Here is a 17,365-nt window from a genome sequence, read left to right as displayed (position 1 = left end):
GACTTTTCCTTCATCAAATTTTAAGCATCTGCCTACCACAGACTAGGTGGTAACTATGGGCTCAGAACAGACAAGGTTATCATGAGGAAACTGTTTTTGAATAGTTCATCCTGAATAATTTAATACGAGGTAAACCGAATAAATGACGCTATGATGGTCTCGCAGTGAAGATCGCACACTTTAGCAGGCATCTGTGTATCAAACTGCATACGCGTGTTCAATTTTGTAGTTTATTGGTATGACACCGATCCAGAGTAGAATCTTAGAAGACATGATAACTTCATTAGCAGCCACTAGCAGATGAGAGATAACATTCCGACTCATCATCTGCAGCCTCTGCTCATTTGACACTTCTCTAGTTGAACAATATTCACGTTCTCACCATGCAGAGCTCGAGATTGGGCTTCGAGTTCTTGCGTTTTGTACGTTGAAACAGTGAAAAATTGTGCAATGATGTACCTATCAACTGCAAAGTACCAGCTCAGCTTCTCACTCCAGAAATAGGTCGATGTACAATACCCATTTCGAAACCTGCAAACTAGATGTGTGTAGATTATTATGTGCACCTGCGTTGTGCATTGCAACGGAGTGTTGATCTCACCTCTGTTGACTATTTATGTACAAGAAAATGAATCTATTTTTCCTGGTCAAGTTGATTACGGTAAAGGGGCCTTGCAGCGGAGCTGAGGAAGATATGCTGAAGGATGCCCACAGCTGAACTCAACGCTGGCTGCTACAGCCTTAGCCACTTGGGTTCCGCAACTTCGCAAACTAAGTGCTGCGGAATACGATTGGATACACAAGGGATGAGACTTAGGGTACCCTGAAGCTTAGTAAAAGGTACGGTTGCCGGATAACGCTAATGCTTCCCATTCATCTGGGCAATTTCAAGAAAGATCCTGTGAAGGGACTGGGGTTTAGAGAAGAAAGGGCAATGGTCACTCCCTCTCACGGTGAAGACACGCTCGGGAGGATTTTCTTCAACCACTGCATGTTGGGCTGGGAATGGTAAGGCTTGATCTGCAGTGGTTGAGATGTAGAAACGCCTCACTTTACCGTAATTCGAGTGTGTCAAACAGAGCTTCTCCATTGCAGGGGCAAAAGGCATTGGTCTCATTGAATGAGTTGCCAAAACCACATCCTGTCAGATAATGCTCACCGATAAGTCAGTCGCAAGCCGTTTTCAGAGTTCAAAGCATCTATGAATTGGTTTGGTTTACGATCTTTTAGTATCAAAGGCGAGCAACTTGTGTAGCTGAAAGTTCCTTAATCAAAACACATATTGAGAAATAAAGACTAACCTTCGCTGGGCTGATGGCGAAGAAGAGATCTCCTGTTAAGCTCTTGTCGAATGTAAGAGCTGTAGGAGGTTTTCTTCTTCCATTCCCATAAATAAAAATCTGAGCCTTAGTCATGAGAGCATCCGGACTTTGTATCTACTCAAGGAACGGTAAGGTGACGTCAGGTTATTACTTCAATTCGGCCTTTCAAGAAAGTAGAAGACATACATGTAAAACGATACTTCAACCCAGAAATATGACGAACTCATCACTTATCGTTAGTCTTTGGACGGGCCCCTAACGACACGATATTGACCTCGGCTGAATGTGGCTAATAAGATGATAAGCATTTTTTTATTTTTTATTTTTTCCCCTTCGATAATCAATGTACATAGTTCCAGAATACGAATTTCAAGGATTTAAACAAGCTTACATGCTTTGCAAGAACATCAAATGCGCTCTGATTGTTGCTGACCATAGTTGCCGCAATGAATATAGCTTTGGAAATTAAATTTGGAAAGCACTCCATTGCATATGAAATGCAAGCACCTCCTACGCTATGGCCGACCAGAATTACCTTCAAACAACCACATATCTCTTAAGTTAGAAAATAACACTCAAACGTGGAGATTTTTGCTTCATATGATTCGTGCATTGTATGATCACACAGTAATTGTCTGCGATTCGTACAACGAAGTTAGCCAGAGAAGATGGATCATGGAAAAGCTCATGCAACAAATTCCTTCGTATACTTCCATTGATCCAAAAACTCCATCAGTGTTGAGCATGCTGACATAGAGAAGGCTGAGATGAGGAAAACTGAAATATCTACTACTGGCTGAAGCTTTGAACCAATTTACAAGAGTATAAAGAATGTCTGAAATAACAACAATAATTACGACCTCCATGAAATCGACGTCATAACATTGATACATGCTTCACCTTTTCATGACCAGGAGTTGATTCAATTGATTTCAAGGCCTCCAGAAGAGGTTTTGAATATTGCATGAGACTTGTTATCCGGTTAGGATCTGTTGGTTCGATGCCTGAGCCCATCAAATCAACGGCAGTGGCTCTTAACCCAGAGTCCTCAAGCAGCGCTATCGATTTGTACCAACACCAGGCTCCTAGACCTCCACCATGCACCAGAACGAAATGTCTACTCTCCAGGTTTACACCTATGTATTTCTCCTGAAATCAGCAAACCCAACGATTGTTATTTAGACTTCCGATCGTATGAGTTGAACTCGGAATCCTTTCACTAAAAGCTTAGAGACTAGTTTGAGTGAGACTTTAAAATTGTAAGTCAGATATCCCTAAAATTCCAAAAGATTAAATGAAAAAAGGTCTATATATATATATATATATATATATATATAAACAGAGAGAGAGAGAGAGAGAGAGAGAGAGAGAGATAGAGATACAAACATGTGGGTGTGTGTACAGTGCGTGCGTGTGTGTAGAGAGCGAGAGAGTGAGAGAGAGAAATGAAGAAGATGATAATGAAGAAGATGCTGAATTGACCTGAACCCTTCTGAGGTGCATTGATGGTACGGGGTCAAGCAAAGAATCAATGTCTCTACGATCTTGAGAACTGTAACTTCTTGAAAAATCAAGCCTCCCATAGCTTGCCCTTCCAGAGTAACTGTGTCTTGAAGGCTCCATAATGGTTTCTTGAAGCATTTTGCTCCGCGCACTCAGACTTGCTATGTATAGCTCATGCTTAGCCATTGCCATTGCTTGGTCCTTCATTGATTGCTCATCAAGAGTTCCTGTATGGGATGGTTGGATAGACTTCTCGATGCTCTGCTTCTTTTTAGACCGAATGCGAGTGAATTGATTCCCCATTCCTGCCGATATCAAAGATTCTACCACTACGCAGTGATTTACTTAACCATAATCATCAGAGACGTCCCATCGTCTATTTTAGCTGCAATGAAAAAACAAAACAAAACAAATCAAAAATGAAAGTTCTATTATTTTCAGTTGCAAAACGAGTATACTTTAGCAAGAGTTGGTTACTCTGCATCAGAATGTTCCGGCGAACACATATCAAGTCCAGCAGATTCAAAGTCACACACCATCATGTAGCAAAGACGACAGCACAATTCTGCGAATTGCAGAAACCAAGTAGCTAAAGCTGATCAATTGCATTCAGGTACCGCAACAAGACCACTTAGAGAAGACCAAGAATACACGAATAGGTGATAATCACTCTAAGAAACACGTGTCAAGTAGGATGAGGGACAACTTAGAAATCCTTAATGATCACCGTGCCCGATTTAAGTCAACATTAATAATTTATCAAGATTTGTAATTAGACAGACTAAAGTAAGGGAAGCATTTCTCATCACCAGCGAATCAAATGAAAAAGTGGATAGCAGTGGTAATCATAACTGGAAAGTAGAGTTACAATCTCGCTTGCTTTTCACATGCCGACGATACCATAATCGAAACCAAGACGCGGATATAAAATTATATATACAAGAGAAGTGTAACATCGAAGTAGAATCTTCACTCAACTGAAATTAGAGAAAATATAGAGCTAGTTTCTACACAACGAGATGACTTCAGCGATTACAAACAACAGAATGCAGCAACAATACACCAAAACAAATACAACTGAGTCAGCTGTACGATAGAGCAAGCCATCCACTTTAGTATGGGCTTGATAAGAGATTTTGTAGCATCACATGACTTCCATGAACTAGATCAAAATTTCCTCTAGTGTATACAGGCAAGCCAACAACAAACATGAAATCTAGTCCAGGAATCAAGTGGCATCTCTGTAGCAGAGTAAAACCCAGGAATGAGCAACTCAAGGAACTTCAAGGTTGATAGCAAGTAGCTGAGCACTTTTATCTTTCGCTCAATAAGGAAATGTATTTTACCTGTCTCCTCACACAAGAAAGAAAACGACGAACCAAGTATGATGTTTAGAATACAAAGCAATTCACGAGGAAAGAGATCACGATTACTGTTATAACTCAAGGTTGGATAGACTTTAAGTGTCCAAGGGGCAAAATTTGGCTAGGAACAAACCTAAACCGTCTCCGAAAAGATGTCGCTTATTAGTTGTTATCCTCATGAAACTGCAGAAATAAGGCATCTTCTTGAAACAAGGGAGTCTTTGAATGTGTTGATCAGCTGCAAAGTTCCACAACCTTTGCCCTTCGAAGACTATCAAGAAAAGCCGTCGTCAATTATTGGCGGTGGCGTGCCATCGTATTTTCATTCTTCAATGGGTCCCTACAATATGTCACAAAACCGCTCCTCGAAATATTGCACCCAGAGTCGAGCGTGAGTGAGACTGATTGTATGCAAGCTCTTGTACTTCTCTCACCTTCAACAAACGTACTCGACCACCCTACCTCTCCCACAGTGGAATAGAAGTTATAAAACTAATCACAGCGACAGTCACATCGTCCGTTTTGTTGTGAATGCCTGGGACCCTTAACGTCTCTCAGCTGCTGCTACAGCTCAGTGATGCCTACAGACACTACTTGCTGCTGAACACTGTTCATGCGGCGAGTGTTAACTTGAAAATACTGTCGGGGGAACGAGATAATCCAGAGAGATCCTGTTTCGTTACCACCTTATTAGTCGCCACGGTCATATCACGATGTAAGCCTGTATGAAACGGTTGTTGCGGTCGGCTTCCACAATGCAGCACGCATGCACTGCACACTCGCTCCACACGATGATCTGTGCCACTCTTACTCCCGCTACCCGATTCCTCTGCACATTCGACCTCCGAGGAAAAGCTTCAAAATGCCTCACTCCATCCAAAACCCCGTCAGCTCTCACACTCTTCACTCCACCTGTGGCACTCTATCACACCTCGCAGAAACTTCTGCCACGGAAAACCCTGAGCCACAGCCGAGCAATCAAAGCACTTGTCTGTGAGGAGTGGTCCTTTTTAACTAAACATCAATACTCACGTCGAGTCCTGTCAGACATCCGTTACTGTCACAGTCGCTTCCTCCTTTACTTACGGTCGACGCTGTGGAGGCGCGTGCACCTAGCAGCTTATCACAGTTCTTGTAGCAGTCACAGATTTGTACACACACATGAATGCCACGCACCAGCCGTCCTAACTCGGACTCCAAAGGACACTGTTATCGTATACCTTCTCATGTATCTGAGACGACGCCCTCATGACTTCTGCTTAGTTTCCACAGCGACGCTCGACCTCACCACAAGTACACACCTCCCGCTCTCACATCTCCAACGTCAATCCCCGCATTTCGAACGCTACAAATTTCAACAACAGTAACGTCTACCAAATTACACAGAGCCACAGACAGAGCCTACTTACCTTTACTCTCAGCAATATGCGCTTTCCTTCGCTACTGCTGCTGCACTTCTCCAAACTGTTCACCGATCACACTAAACTGATCACGTGCTCTTAAGAATGGACTTCCATAGCTTAAATAATAAGAATTTCGGAGAAAGAGAAGCAAGAAATGAATCTAAGCATGGAGAGAGAGAGAGAGAGAGAGAGAGCTAGGAAGGAAGAATGGAGTTGGCAAAGGGAGGGCGGAATGCAGGGGGGAAGATGCCGCAGCTCCACTTTCCTCTGGCGCCATTACAGTTGGGCATTGCAAAGCAGGGGGCGCAAAGGCTGTCCCACACAATCTACTTGGGGATACATACCTACTACTAGTCTAAGTTAATAAAGGTAATTATCATCCCTATAGTCATCCACTGACGATATTCATCCATCGTATGTATATCCCCCTCCCCTCTTTCACACCGCATGCCCCAGGTTGTGTGTGGAGTTCGGTGTCCATGGGATTGTTATAATGATTTTTCAATTCGTTTGGTAAAAGAATTGTTTGGTTTTGGTTATTTGTAATAGAATTCTTGGCTTCGAATTTCTTTTGTGATAATGAGTCATTTGTTCAAAGGATAAGTCACAAACAAAATTTGGAGAATGTTAAATAGATCCATCCTTGATGAAGAATATGGCATGATAAATGTGATTGGTTTTTTTTATTGATTGCAGATTCAATAGTTGGGAAATGAATCTAGAGGTTATTATTTTTTTTCATGATGGTTGGATGAGTGGGTCAATTTAATAAAAACTTGGGTCTATTTAATAGTCCCTAAAATTTGAATCTGCAACACAAGGTAGTAAGAATTTCTTTACAAGGTAATAATATTTATTTATTTATTGTATAATTTTTTTTTTGGAATTTGAAACACACGGTATGATTTTGAATTCTGATTTGATCATTTTAGGAGTAAGTATAAAAATATTTTGTTTTCCATGTTAAATATATTTCTTTTTTGGGCGTCTTTTTACATTCTTTGATTTTATGGAGATTATATGCAAGGCTCTAAAAGATCAAATGCAAACTATTCGATAGTGTTTTTATCTTTCGAATATAAATATATAAACATCTTTCTAATTGAAGTGAGTATAAAAGAATTTGACAATGAGCATATTTTTATTAGATTAGCTCTTAAGTCTGCTCATAACAAACTTGGCTTCAGGTTTCAAGCTTTTATCTATATTATTTTTCTTATGAAAGTGTTGCATTTAACATTTCATTATGAGTAGAGTTGCAACTCATGGTCTCCGAAGTTGGTAAAAATATGCAAAAAATATATTTTATGTTTTTACCACGCATTCGTTACAAAGATATATTATAGATATTTAGTAATGTCCATAATAAAGTGGCAATTATGTCACCATGGAATCATCAATCTATGATTTATTTTCTGAGACCCCACATTTTATAACTTCATTGCAAAATTAAAAAATTTAAAAGATGAACATTAATATGGATAACTCTTACCTTTCGGGATAGAGGTAGAGCATTTCGAATCACGTTATTGGCATCAATATCTGTCTGTAGTTGATATCAAATATTGTTTCTAAGAAAAACAACGTAAACATTACTTGTTCAGAATGTCACACGATCACTTTAAATTGAGAAAGTTAGAAGAAGCATCTATAGCTACACTTATGGAATCTGTAGAATTGTATCCTCAATCAAAATCCAGAATAAAAAATATTCTATCTCACTTCAAACGTGGAAAATCAGACAGTTCATAACTGCTTCGGAGGATCTTTAACTCAGTCTGACATATTCTTCAAACTTTGCAATGTACAGAAAACTCTACATTCAATACAATTTAGTGTTGGCAAAGAATATTGTGGTCATAAACATTGCAAGTTTACAGGTAAACCACCTTTGTACAATGTTGCAGGTGCCAACTCAGCAGATGCAATATGGGCATAGTACAAGGAGAGGGGGGCAATACCTACACAGCATGGATGTATGACACCACACAGGTTAATACCAATGCTTTATCCTAGTTTCAAGTTAATCAGTATCAGCCCCAAAGGACACTATATTCAGTGGTGATAACAAGGTTTGTAATGACGTGATTTTATATGATGGTTACCCACTTAATGCACACTGCTGGAGCAATTCTTCAGCTAGTTACTTCCCACTCACAAGAACAACTATAACTTAGAGAGAAGAGGTATCATCTCAGACTGGCCTCCCTTCATTGTGTCCTTGTGACCATTCTCATCAGTCGCATCATTTGGTGGAATGTCAATGGCAGGTGAGCAGTTGAAGAAGCCATGTGGCTGTATCAAAACAACGCAACCATATTATACCACTGTTTCAGATGAATGGAGCATGTGTATCTAAGATTCTTTAAAAACAGTTCAATAAGCAAGGTCTTACTGTTGCAGTGCATAGTGCAAGGTTTAAACACGACAGACATACTCACCATCAAACTGAATCCAATGTGCTCCACAGGCATTACTGGCCAGTCTTCAAGTCTAGGAATGTGAGTAACTCCAAATACATACCTGGACTCCGAGGAAAGTGTGAGCATACCACAGCAATTGCATGAACAAACATTGAGATACCTCACCATATTAAGACTACAACGCAAACTCTAACAATCCCCATGTGACGAACGAACTCGTTTAATTCAGTTACTAATCGAGTTTATGGTAGACATTGCAAAAGCTCAATATTTTGGTCCAGAGTGATTCAAAAATCAAAGAAACAGAATCTAGTTTCCATCTATTCATACTTTCTGAAGCACTTCCATCACATAGATGGTCGAAAACGTGTTTGTGACATTGAAATCCAGAATCTACTGTGGGCAGCAAGACATCGAAAGAACTCACCAAAGCACAATATCTGTCTCCTCCAATTTCCGATCCTGCTTCACCCATGTAGGAAGACCTTCACCGACCCGGGGATTTTGATTGGGAAATTCTCCACCTGGGAAACACTCATCGGGGTTGTATTGGGTCACCCAAAGATTGTGTTTGAGGAATGCAGCTCGTCTCAAGAACTTTGCATCTGGCCCAGCAAGCGGCAGACAGTTGGAGCCCGGAACTAGTTTGTAGCCAGTGAGCTGTCCGGTTCGATTGAATGTTCTCGTATTTCTTACCTACAAAGCCAAACATTTTAGTTTCGTAAGTTCCTCGGCAGAGACTCATGCTGTAAAACTTGGGTCCAAATGTAGTCACTATGACATGTCGTAGTGTCCGATCAACAACCGATGGTAAGATACTAAAATTTTAAACATAAGCAGATGAAAAACATTCGCAGAAATTAATGAGCTTGATAAGAAGAATCTGAAGACTAAAGGTCTGCTTCTTACGATCCAATGTCGCGCGCTTAGGGCGTTGCAATCTCTCAGAGCCTGTTGTTCTGATCGCAGAAGAGTTTCCTCAGCAAAGAATGCGTTGTTGTGTGGGTTTTTAGGTCCTGGTTTCTCCACCTTCACATTCACTTCCACCACCTGTGCAAGGATGAAATTGAGTTATGTACTAAGAGACTGGTTCCCTGCGCACCAATACATGACTTTAGATACCTTTATGTAAGAAAAGCCCCTAGTTTTGTACCTGATTAAGTCCTTCGCCAGGTTTACAGTCAACAGCCATGTCCAATCGGGCGACGAAAAAATGTTGGTGTACCGGCGCATAGAGACCAGGTGCTATCACAGTCCCATGTCGACGGTTCTCACCCGCCTTTAGAGCACCTAAGCTCAAGACGCCAGTCAGCTTCACTTCAGCTTCAATCTTGCCATCCTGCAAACAGACATTATAATTTTCTGTTCAGAATATGGAACCCGCGGCATACTGTCGTCACAGTTTGCATAATTTGCGAGGTCTTCAACGAGACTCCAAGCACTAAACAGAACAAAACTTTCAGAACATACCTCCAAAGCCATGTCAGATACAAATAGAAGCATATTAAAATGGTTATCAACTTGCAATGAATTTGAAAGGGCAACTTCGAATTGTAACATGCTCCCACATTTCTTAGGTGGAAGAATTAAAATGCTCATTATTAAATATTTGTTTTAGACCAAAGCTAATTGTCTCTGGCAACTACTTCAAAACAACAAGAAAAGCAAAGAGACATTATGTATCCATCTAGAGTCACTTGAAACTGCAAGAAAAACACACTGAATCCCAAGGTTTGTGAGAGCCCATTCACAGCATAATGCGTGTGTGCGTTATGTGCAGAATGAAGGCACTTTAAACAATCCCCATCAGCACTGTTTCCATGGAGGGCAAGGAGCGCTCAAATAAGAGCAGAACACGCAGCTCGTCGAAGCTTGCAATTCCAGTAACCTCTTTATTGATCCTCGTCACGCATTAGAGGAGGCAACAAGGGCCCAGATACAGCTCAGGTGGCTTCATGCCAAAGACCACAATTTAATTGTTTCATAATCAAGTATACCACGTCTATTTTCCTCTTTCTAAATCTCTCGCAAAAACTACGGTAGTCACCGAACTATGGCCCACGCTCCCATTATGCTCCTGTAATAGACCTTCGGCCACATTGGAGAGGGATATTCACCACTGACAGCAAAGGGCTACCCAACTACACCACTACTCAACACTAGAACTCATCCAAGTTCACATTGCTAAGACACAAGAAGTAAACTGTGCACATACTGCTACCAGGACAAACTCGAGCATTATTCATAAAATTCATCTGTGCTAGAGTGACACAGCCGCCTTCCGTCACGTTAAAAACCATGCCAGCATCTAATACCTTAATGAATCTAATTCCATAACGGCTTAAGGCGCGGTAGCAGCAGTAGTCTGTAATACCCTACTAAGTTTTTGTTTCCCTTCTTGGGCTACGAGGATGTGTAAGACTCAGAACTTACCTGGAGCTGTAGATCCTGTTCTCAACTACTCAACAGGTCACAGATTCAGAAAAAACACTGCATTTCAACTACCACAATCAGCCCTCTTGCAGCTTCAGGCATCTGGCACCCATTATGAGCTCACACCTGTAGACTCCTTTAGCACCGAGAAGCTACAAGAGGCTTATCATAGAAATGAAGATTTTGAAGGCACATGTTAGAGATTTGGACAAAGACAACATTTCTAACCCACAGAAACTATTACCCCACGGCTTCCGCTAACTCATGAATTGGTTCATCGCATGGACTCCTGCCATCGGGAACTAAAGATAAACGATTGCAGCTAGAGCTACTTCGGAGAGTTCTGCGAGCAAGTCTGACTAAATGAAAGAGAAAGCGTATTGCAGTAAACTTTTAGTACTGTGTTACATCCGCCAAACACTCTTCATCTTGATGAAAAGTTACATGTGCAAAAAACACCGAAATCCTTTAACAAGTCATTTATGGGTCCAACATGCAAGTAGGTAAGCAGTTAGAGCAGTAAACCTGATAGAAATGCCAGTAAAACCCGTACTCGTAGTTGGCGACAGTACAGAAGAAAGAAACTGTTAATCGCCGTGACCGACGTCTTTCTGTAGAACCAGTTCGCCAATCTTGATGTTTCCACAGTACACCATGATCTTCTTCATGCATGCAGACACAGTTTTCGATTGTTTCAACTCCTCCATGGAAATTGGTAAAATGGGCATCAAAATACTTGATCAGGCCCAGACAATCACATCCCTGCACATCTTTTCAGTGATAATCAACTCCTCAACAAATCCATTGCATAAAAAATCTTCACGTCAACTGTTCTAGTCTTTAAAATATTGTGTAGTTGACTAAAGTATTCTGTTCAGCGAAATGAGGATAAATAACAGTATTTCAACTTGGACTGGAGCTCAATGGTTGCGATTAAGAAATAGATAGACTTAACGTGATAGAATTCGTCACAGTGAAGAGCAAAGTACTGACCCGTCTTAATGAGTGGCAGTTCTTTCCAAGACCATCTTCTCCTGCATCAAACGCGTTCTTCCTGTAATGAGGATCCTTTGGATCACCGTAAGGAACCACCATTTCAACGAAGCTCAGACGATGTGCGACTGATCGTCTTCCTCGACTCCCATCGTCATAGGCGACGGTATGAATAACCAATCCTTCCCTTGGAGTAAAACCAATTCGAAAGTTCCACTGTAAACAAAATTCCCAGATAGAAAGTTTAAATAATAACTATTATTAGTTAAACTAATATTATGTTTTCGACACAAAAGTCGAAGCATTTTTACCATTAAGCTTAAGACACAATCAAATACCTCCTGTACAACCTCATCTGAAAGTTTCGGCACGTTATGTTCTCTCCATAGCATTTCTACGACACATGATCTTAATCGCTAACCAATCATCCAGAAAGTTCACGAAATGTACCTTTTGCCACTCCACTGCATACCCGTTCACACGAAAACTAGGCCCCTCGGGCTGAGAAATGACCAATGGCTTTATGTCACTCCTATCGACGCCTCCGCGAGAAGCAGCAGGTGTGTAATTTCTCAGAGGATCTGGTGGTGGTAAAGGAACCAGATACCTGTCCTCACACTCTATCACCTGCCATCTCAGGACGTTTCCAATAAGTTGGAGAAGAAAAGGGTTCAGGTGAGTTCACACAGCTATGTTTCCGTCATTAGAGATAATATCTCCAAGGACGTTAGATCTGTCACGCACAATAATCAAAGATGAATAGACGATCGATACTGGATCTTAATATTTCCGCGTCATGAACGATAAGGTAAACGTTATCACCTCCATTTTTTGCATGTCTACCAGGACGTGTATACCCTCCACTGGTCGTGCATATCCATTCTCTAGAGGACAATCGCTCTCTGTTCTACAAAATATCAACGGCCTTGCAAGTCTTCGACTGGGAGAGTCTTCCTCACTGTAATACCCGACACACCTGCACACAAAGCCCACTCTAGGTTAACTTCTCCAAATGTGAGCTTGTCTACAAGAACCATGATATGTACAACTGTACCAGCACACAAGGCATTGCATGACTTACATGTTACATAAAAAATGCAATGCAACCACTATTCTAAGCAACTTACACGTCATATTAAACTTTGTTTTTATATAGTCTCAACTCTACCAGCCTCAGTGTACTTCGTTATCAAATGAGTATAAAGACAAGAAGGCTCACCAGGGATCCACCATCACAAGATCCATATCCTCGATACCCCGTTTCTTCATGGCTTCAACGAAAGACGGATGCTCTTTCACAGTTGCTTCACATTCAGCATACTCCACAGCATCCTGACAGCGCAGCACGAATTGTAAAAGTCACTTACAGAACAGTGATAAAAGCCCCCACAGGCACTTCTCAAAGAATTAACTTCGTGCCACCTAGTAAATGAGAAAACTAACGACTACTACAGAGACTTAGCACCCCTACCATAGGAGGCTGAACATCTGGAATTATGTCAGAAGACATGACTTTCCCGCGATGATGTCCTCCACGAGCTGCGGCGTGGACTTCGCTAAGTTCCACCACCCATACGCTAGTCACATTTGTTCTTTTGTTGTAAACAACGAGTCTGGCCTGCCTATGTGGTAGCTGTAAGGACGGATAGATTGTCGGTTTTCCTTTGGGTTTAAACAGCATAGGCTGATATGGAGGGAAGAAATAAGCATCTGCCATAGCCACCACATTCTTATCTGGTTCATTGAGCACTACCTCCACAAATCGCATCCCATCCCGCACCTGGAAATAATAAACATTGGCAAAAGTTATAGAACCCTCAACCAACGTAAACAAGATCATGAAGAATAAATTGCGTCAACAATCGTACACCGATTGAGAAGTAGCACTTTAGTGAAGCATATCTTCCCTTAAGTTCAACCTTTAGTTGGCTAACAGTTAATCGGACAAAGCCGACACCAAACAAGTTCAACAATTGATGAAACGGCGAATTACAGACATGGCAATACAGGCAGTTGTAGTGTCAATACAAAACGAAAAGCGGTGATGCTCGACGTCCACAGCAGGGAAGAACTGACAAAAAACTGAGGAGACAAACATGCCAATCTACTCTTCGACTCAGTAGTTCAGGTTACAAACATTTCCGACTAAGAGATAAGTGATAAGCTCTCAACTGAAAAAGAAGGGAATGAGCACATCTTGTACACTTACTTCTGGTGTTTCACCTGCCGCCCTGACAGTGGCTATAGCAACGGCAATCTCGGTGGGACTCAAAGGATCCAAAGGGTGCGCTGACTGAGACCTCAAGACAAGCATTGGTGCTCCTGCGCAATTATTAATGATATGGACAGATAAGGCACCGGCTTCAAACTTTAGACAATGTCTCATGTTTCACCTACTGTAGCACTACATACTCCATTATATTAGTCCTCACACAACGACCAACTGTGGCTCTTTCAGAAAGCCACCCAAACAATTCTGCAATCATCGGAGATTCGCGTCGCTACGAGAGTGCTTCCTCTTTGGACTGACAGAGAACAACAAAACAAGCATCATGATAAGTGTGTTAATTATATATTCTCGCGGAGTGCTACATCTCATGTTCATGAATTATATGAACCCTTTCCAGGAGATTAAAAACCTCGTGCGCAGTTAAACGTACGGGTCATCGTCAATCTTCATTGCTCAGTTCACTTGCGGATCATTCGAGGATGCACAACGACGGACATTGCGCGTTTTCTTCCCAACAAAAGATATTCCTACCTTGAGGGTAAAATTTCTAGAATTCTTAAAGCTTCGTTTAGGGTTAGGAGAGCTAGGAAGCAACCATGTTTTCCACACATGAGCGTAGTGAAGCACTTGTAACAACTGTCTACAGGAGAGATCGGGTGATGCGCTTGTATTAGGCAAAAGCTTGTATGAATAGTGAAACTACAGAAGAGGTTAGGTCCGCACATCCGGATGAGAAGATTAACCTTAAAGCTCACATATTGCACTCATGGTCTCAAACTTCGACTCCATGGTGTTGTGAACGAAGAAATATGCGCTGAATATGCCGATACGGGTATACATCACATATCTCATCGATTCAGCCAACTATTAACGTCGGCATATCACATCAGAAGATGTGGAAGCTGTTAAACGAGACGATGCTTAACTACTGCTGCCCAGATGCTCAGTGCAAATCCACTGTTACGCGCTCAGCAAAATGTAAAACCTTGAGCAGTCTGGGAAGAGATGAGGACGCTGTTACAGATATTCTTTTCGGTATCTACAAGATTCTGCTCAACTAGCGGGCAAGTGTTTTCAACTCTTTTTAGTTTACAAGGCCATCGCTCCATAACTTTTGTATGCTTTCCGATGCCTAAACTTAATGATTGTTGAAATTCTCTAAACACTACTACTTGGCGACGTACACGTCAATAAATTCGGATCCTTACGAGCTTCCACGGCCATTCATCCAAAACGGTGAAGGACGCACGCTCAACATAATGATCAGTGAAAGACCTTGTTCTAGTAATTATATAAATAGTGCACGGATCTATCCATCCTCAGCAGCAAGTATACTATCGCTCTCCGAAAAACGTGCTAGAATTTAGACTTTGGGTGAACAGATCTATCTTTGCTGTAGCAGCTCACATGGAGCGAGAAATTAATTGAACAGCCGAGTCTTTTCAGAAACGGTAGTAGACACGGGAGAGCGCTGCAAGGGATAGACATGCAAGTTAAATAGGGAGAGGGTTTGTGTCGGGCGAGGAATGCAACCTTTCAAGGTGCTTCCAGCAACCGTGGTTGCAGAATCTATGGAACCGTAAGGAACCTTGATGTTCCTGTGATGGTCTTGTTGGTCAATGTGTTCCTCCATCATCCCTAAAACTTCTCCTGAGGCTGGCTGAGGCTCCAAACTTCGAGCCATGTTGGTGCCTAAGAGAGACGATTCAGACGAAAACGAGGTTGAAGATGCGTCCGAATCGAAATCCTCGAGAGGAGAGGCGGGCGAGTCGCAGCAAATCTTCGGCGACTTCGTATGTGAGGCCATTGACAGGGCTTTTCTAGCACCCCGATGCCTGGATACTCCTTCCCTAGACCCGCACTATCAGACATACACGCTTCTTCTCTCCCCAACCGGCTGTTTCTCGTCGTTACAAACAAGCTCTCGCAGCTATCGTCTCTTCTCGATTGCAATTCACTGCCGAATTCCGCTCTGCTGAATCTTCACCAACAACCACCTCCACCACTTTCACAGCTTCTTGTGTCCAGAACAATATCAACAACTTCCCGCTACGCCACCCTCTCGCTCACTCCAAGACGTCGTGCCACTGAGCCACGAACACTATTCGTCAACCACTCCGATTTCTCACACTCCAAACCAGTCTGCAATGAACCTCACGGCAGGGACTTCGCAATGACCAGCGCCTACTCACAGAAAATTGATTCCAGCAGCAGAAGCAGCGAGTAAAACCGCACGCAAGCCACGCCGGGAACCAAGAGGGAGGGAGGGGGGAAGTAAATGACGACGATGACAATTGACAATATCAGGGGCCAGTGGCAATGGCAGGGAAACATATACAAGAGGAGCAGTGGCGACGCCGCGAGATTTCAGGACCTCGGCGACATCCCAATAGAATCATTTGACTTTGATCATCTCGATGGGTATCTGGGATGGATTATTATACTAGCACCAGTGCGTATTCTACGCCTCCGGGTACGTACCCCGTTCCCCTACTTGGGAACGCGTTCCTTGCTCTCTCTCTCTCATGTTGTGACGTGGCATCAGAAAAAATATTATATTTATCCACAAACATACACTTATATCAAATTTGTATCAAAGCTAGAATAAAAATCTCTTCACATTTCCTGAATTTTAGTTTTCTTCCTCCCAATATCTGGATTTGGAATTAAAATTTTCAAATAAATCCCCCTTCCATGGAACAATTTTTTTATATATAAAATTAATTTCTTAATTTCTTTCTTCATCTTCTTTGTCTTCGTCTTCAATTTTTTTTTTTTTTTTTTTTTTTTTTTCAATTCTTAGTATGTAAGTATATTACTGGTAATTTTTTTGGTCTTCAGCTTTCATAATTATTATACAAATGTTGGCACTGTTTATGTAGGTTGACTATTTATTTCATTAAAATATCAAAGTAAATAAAGAAGTAATTTTTGTTTTGTGGCTAAAAATATCAAGTTCGAACTGGTTTTGAAATCGAGTGAATGTAAAAGCTTGTGATTATTGAAAATTAATTATAGTTGTTTTAAGCTAAATTATACTTGTACATGATTATGATTAACTCTCTAAGATTTTCAGAAATGTTTATCTTTAATTAATGATTTAGTTATGAAACGAAACACCAATAAACTGCCTTACACAATAAACCTTGATTAATGTAAAGTTCAAAACGTATTAAAAAAAAAATAATACATGTATTAAGGGTCTCTTTCTTTTTGATTTATCCTTGTGCATGATAAACCAATAATACATTACTTGTATATAGTGGTTTCTTTATTTAAACAAACTTTAATACCATATATTACTCAGAAAGAAAAATATATATATACTTTTGCATGACAAGGAGAATGAAGTTAGCATAGAAGTTGGAGTTTAAGATTTTCAAAATTTTGTTAGATTTCTCACACATGTGTACAAATTATGAAGTGGCATAAAAATCATCTTATTTTCATAAGGTCACACTAAATAATAACATTCTAAAAAATTGTTGTTACAAGTAAGAATTGCCTAATAACCAGGACTTCCATAACAGATTTCAAAAAATTAAGAAGTTACAAGCAATTATTTGTTTGACATTATAGCATAGTTTATTCAATGATAGCACATGACATGATTTATTACTTTTATTTGTTTTACAAATGTGTTTGAAAACAGTAAACTTAAGAAATCTTGATAAATTGTAAGATTATTTTTTGA

The 17,365-nt window shown here is 40.9% G+C and overlaps 2 protein-coding genes across 3 annotated transcripts; both read right to left on the bottom strand.

The window, feature by feature from the left end:
• Positions 1-214: 214 nt before the first annotated feature.
• On the bottom strand, positions 215-5,895 carry LOC112276773 (putative methylesterase 12, chloroplastic). 2 transcript variants are annotated; one of them, XM_024508441.3, is made up of 7 exons: positions 5,599-5,895; positions 4,323-5,148; positions 2,805-3,210; positions 2,223-2,471; positions 1,714-1,857; positions 1,302-1,436; positions 215-1,141 (listed from the first exon to the last, which is right to left on the bottom strand). In XM_024508441.3, the coding sequence occupies exons 3-7, from the start codon at positions 3,126-3,128 to the stop codon at positions 860-862; spliced, it is 1,134 nt and encodes a 377-aa protein (XP_024364209.1). In that variant the 5' UTR covers positions 3,129-3,210; positions 4,323-5,148; positions 5,599-5,895; the 3' UTR covers positions 215-859. The 2 variants fall into 2 exon arrangements, with proteins under 2 accessions (XP_024364209.1, XP_073387200.1); XM_073531099.2 differs by lacking the exons at positions 4,323-5,148; positions 5,599-5,895 and adding an exon at positions 3,678-3,784.
• Positions 5,896-7,423: 1,528 nt separating this feature from the next.
• LOC112276771 (spermidine copper dependent amine oxidase 2) lies at positions 7,424-15,970 on the bottom strand. Its single transcript, XM_024508437.3, has 13 exons — positions 15,205-15,970; positions 13,651-13,763; positions 12,913-13,221; positions 12,661-12,773; positions 12,264-12,417; positions 11,892-12,068; positions 11,442-11,657; positions 10,974-11,210; positions 9,169-9,354; positions 8,925-9,065; positions 8,443-8,711; positions 8,034-8,115; positions 7,424-7,887 (listed from the first exon to the last, which is right to left on the bottom strand). The coding sequence occupies exons 1-13, from the start codon at positions 15,476-15,478 to the stop codon at positions 7,759-7,761; spliced, it is 2,400 nt and encodes a 799-aa protein (XP_024364205.1). The 5' UTR covers positions 15,479-15,970; the 3' UTR covers positions 7,424-7,758.
• Between the last annotated feature and the right edge of the window lie 1,395 nt (positions 15,971-17,365).

Source organism: Physcomitrium patens, chromosome 24 (genome assembly GCF_059467195.1).
Source record: "Physcomitrium patens ecotype Gransden chromosome 24, ASM5946719v1, whole genome shotgun sequence".
NCBI classification, from domain to species: Eukaryota; Viridiplantae; Streptophyta; class Bryopsida; order Funariales; family Funariaceae; genus Physcomitrium; species Physcomitrium patens.
Note: the sequence above shows the minus strand (reverse complement) of the source record. Positions and strands in the feature narration are given on the sequence as shown.

Bases quoted from the DNA above. Each gene is read 5' to 3' on its own strand.
- LOC112276773 (XM_024508441.3), bottom strand. From the start codon at position 3,128: ATGGGGAATCAATTCACTCGCATTCGGTCTAAAAAGAAGCAGAGCATC. The intron at 1,858-2,222 runs GTGAAGCATGTA...GGTTGTTTGAAG, and splicing joins CAACTCCTGGTCATGAAAAG to GTAATTCTGGTCGGCCATAG. The intron at 1,437-1,713 runs GTAAGCTTGTTT...TTCCTTGAGTAG, and splicing joins TTGATGTTCTTGCAAAGCAT to ATACAAAGTCCGGATGCTCT.
- LOC112276771 (XM_024508437.3), bottom strand. From the start codon at position 15,478: ATGGCCTCACATACGAAGTCGCCGAAGATTTGCTGCGACTCGCCCGCC. The intron at 9,355-10,973 runs GTTTACTGCTCT...GTCTGTTTGCAG, and splicing joins TTTACTGGCATTTCTATCAG to GATGGCAAGATTGAAGCTGA. The intron at 7,888-8,033 runs GTGAGTATGTCT...GTTTTGATACAG, and splicing joins ACATTGGATTCAGTTTGATG to CCACATGGCTTCTTCAACTG.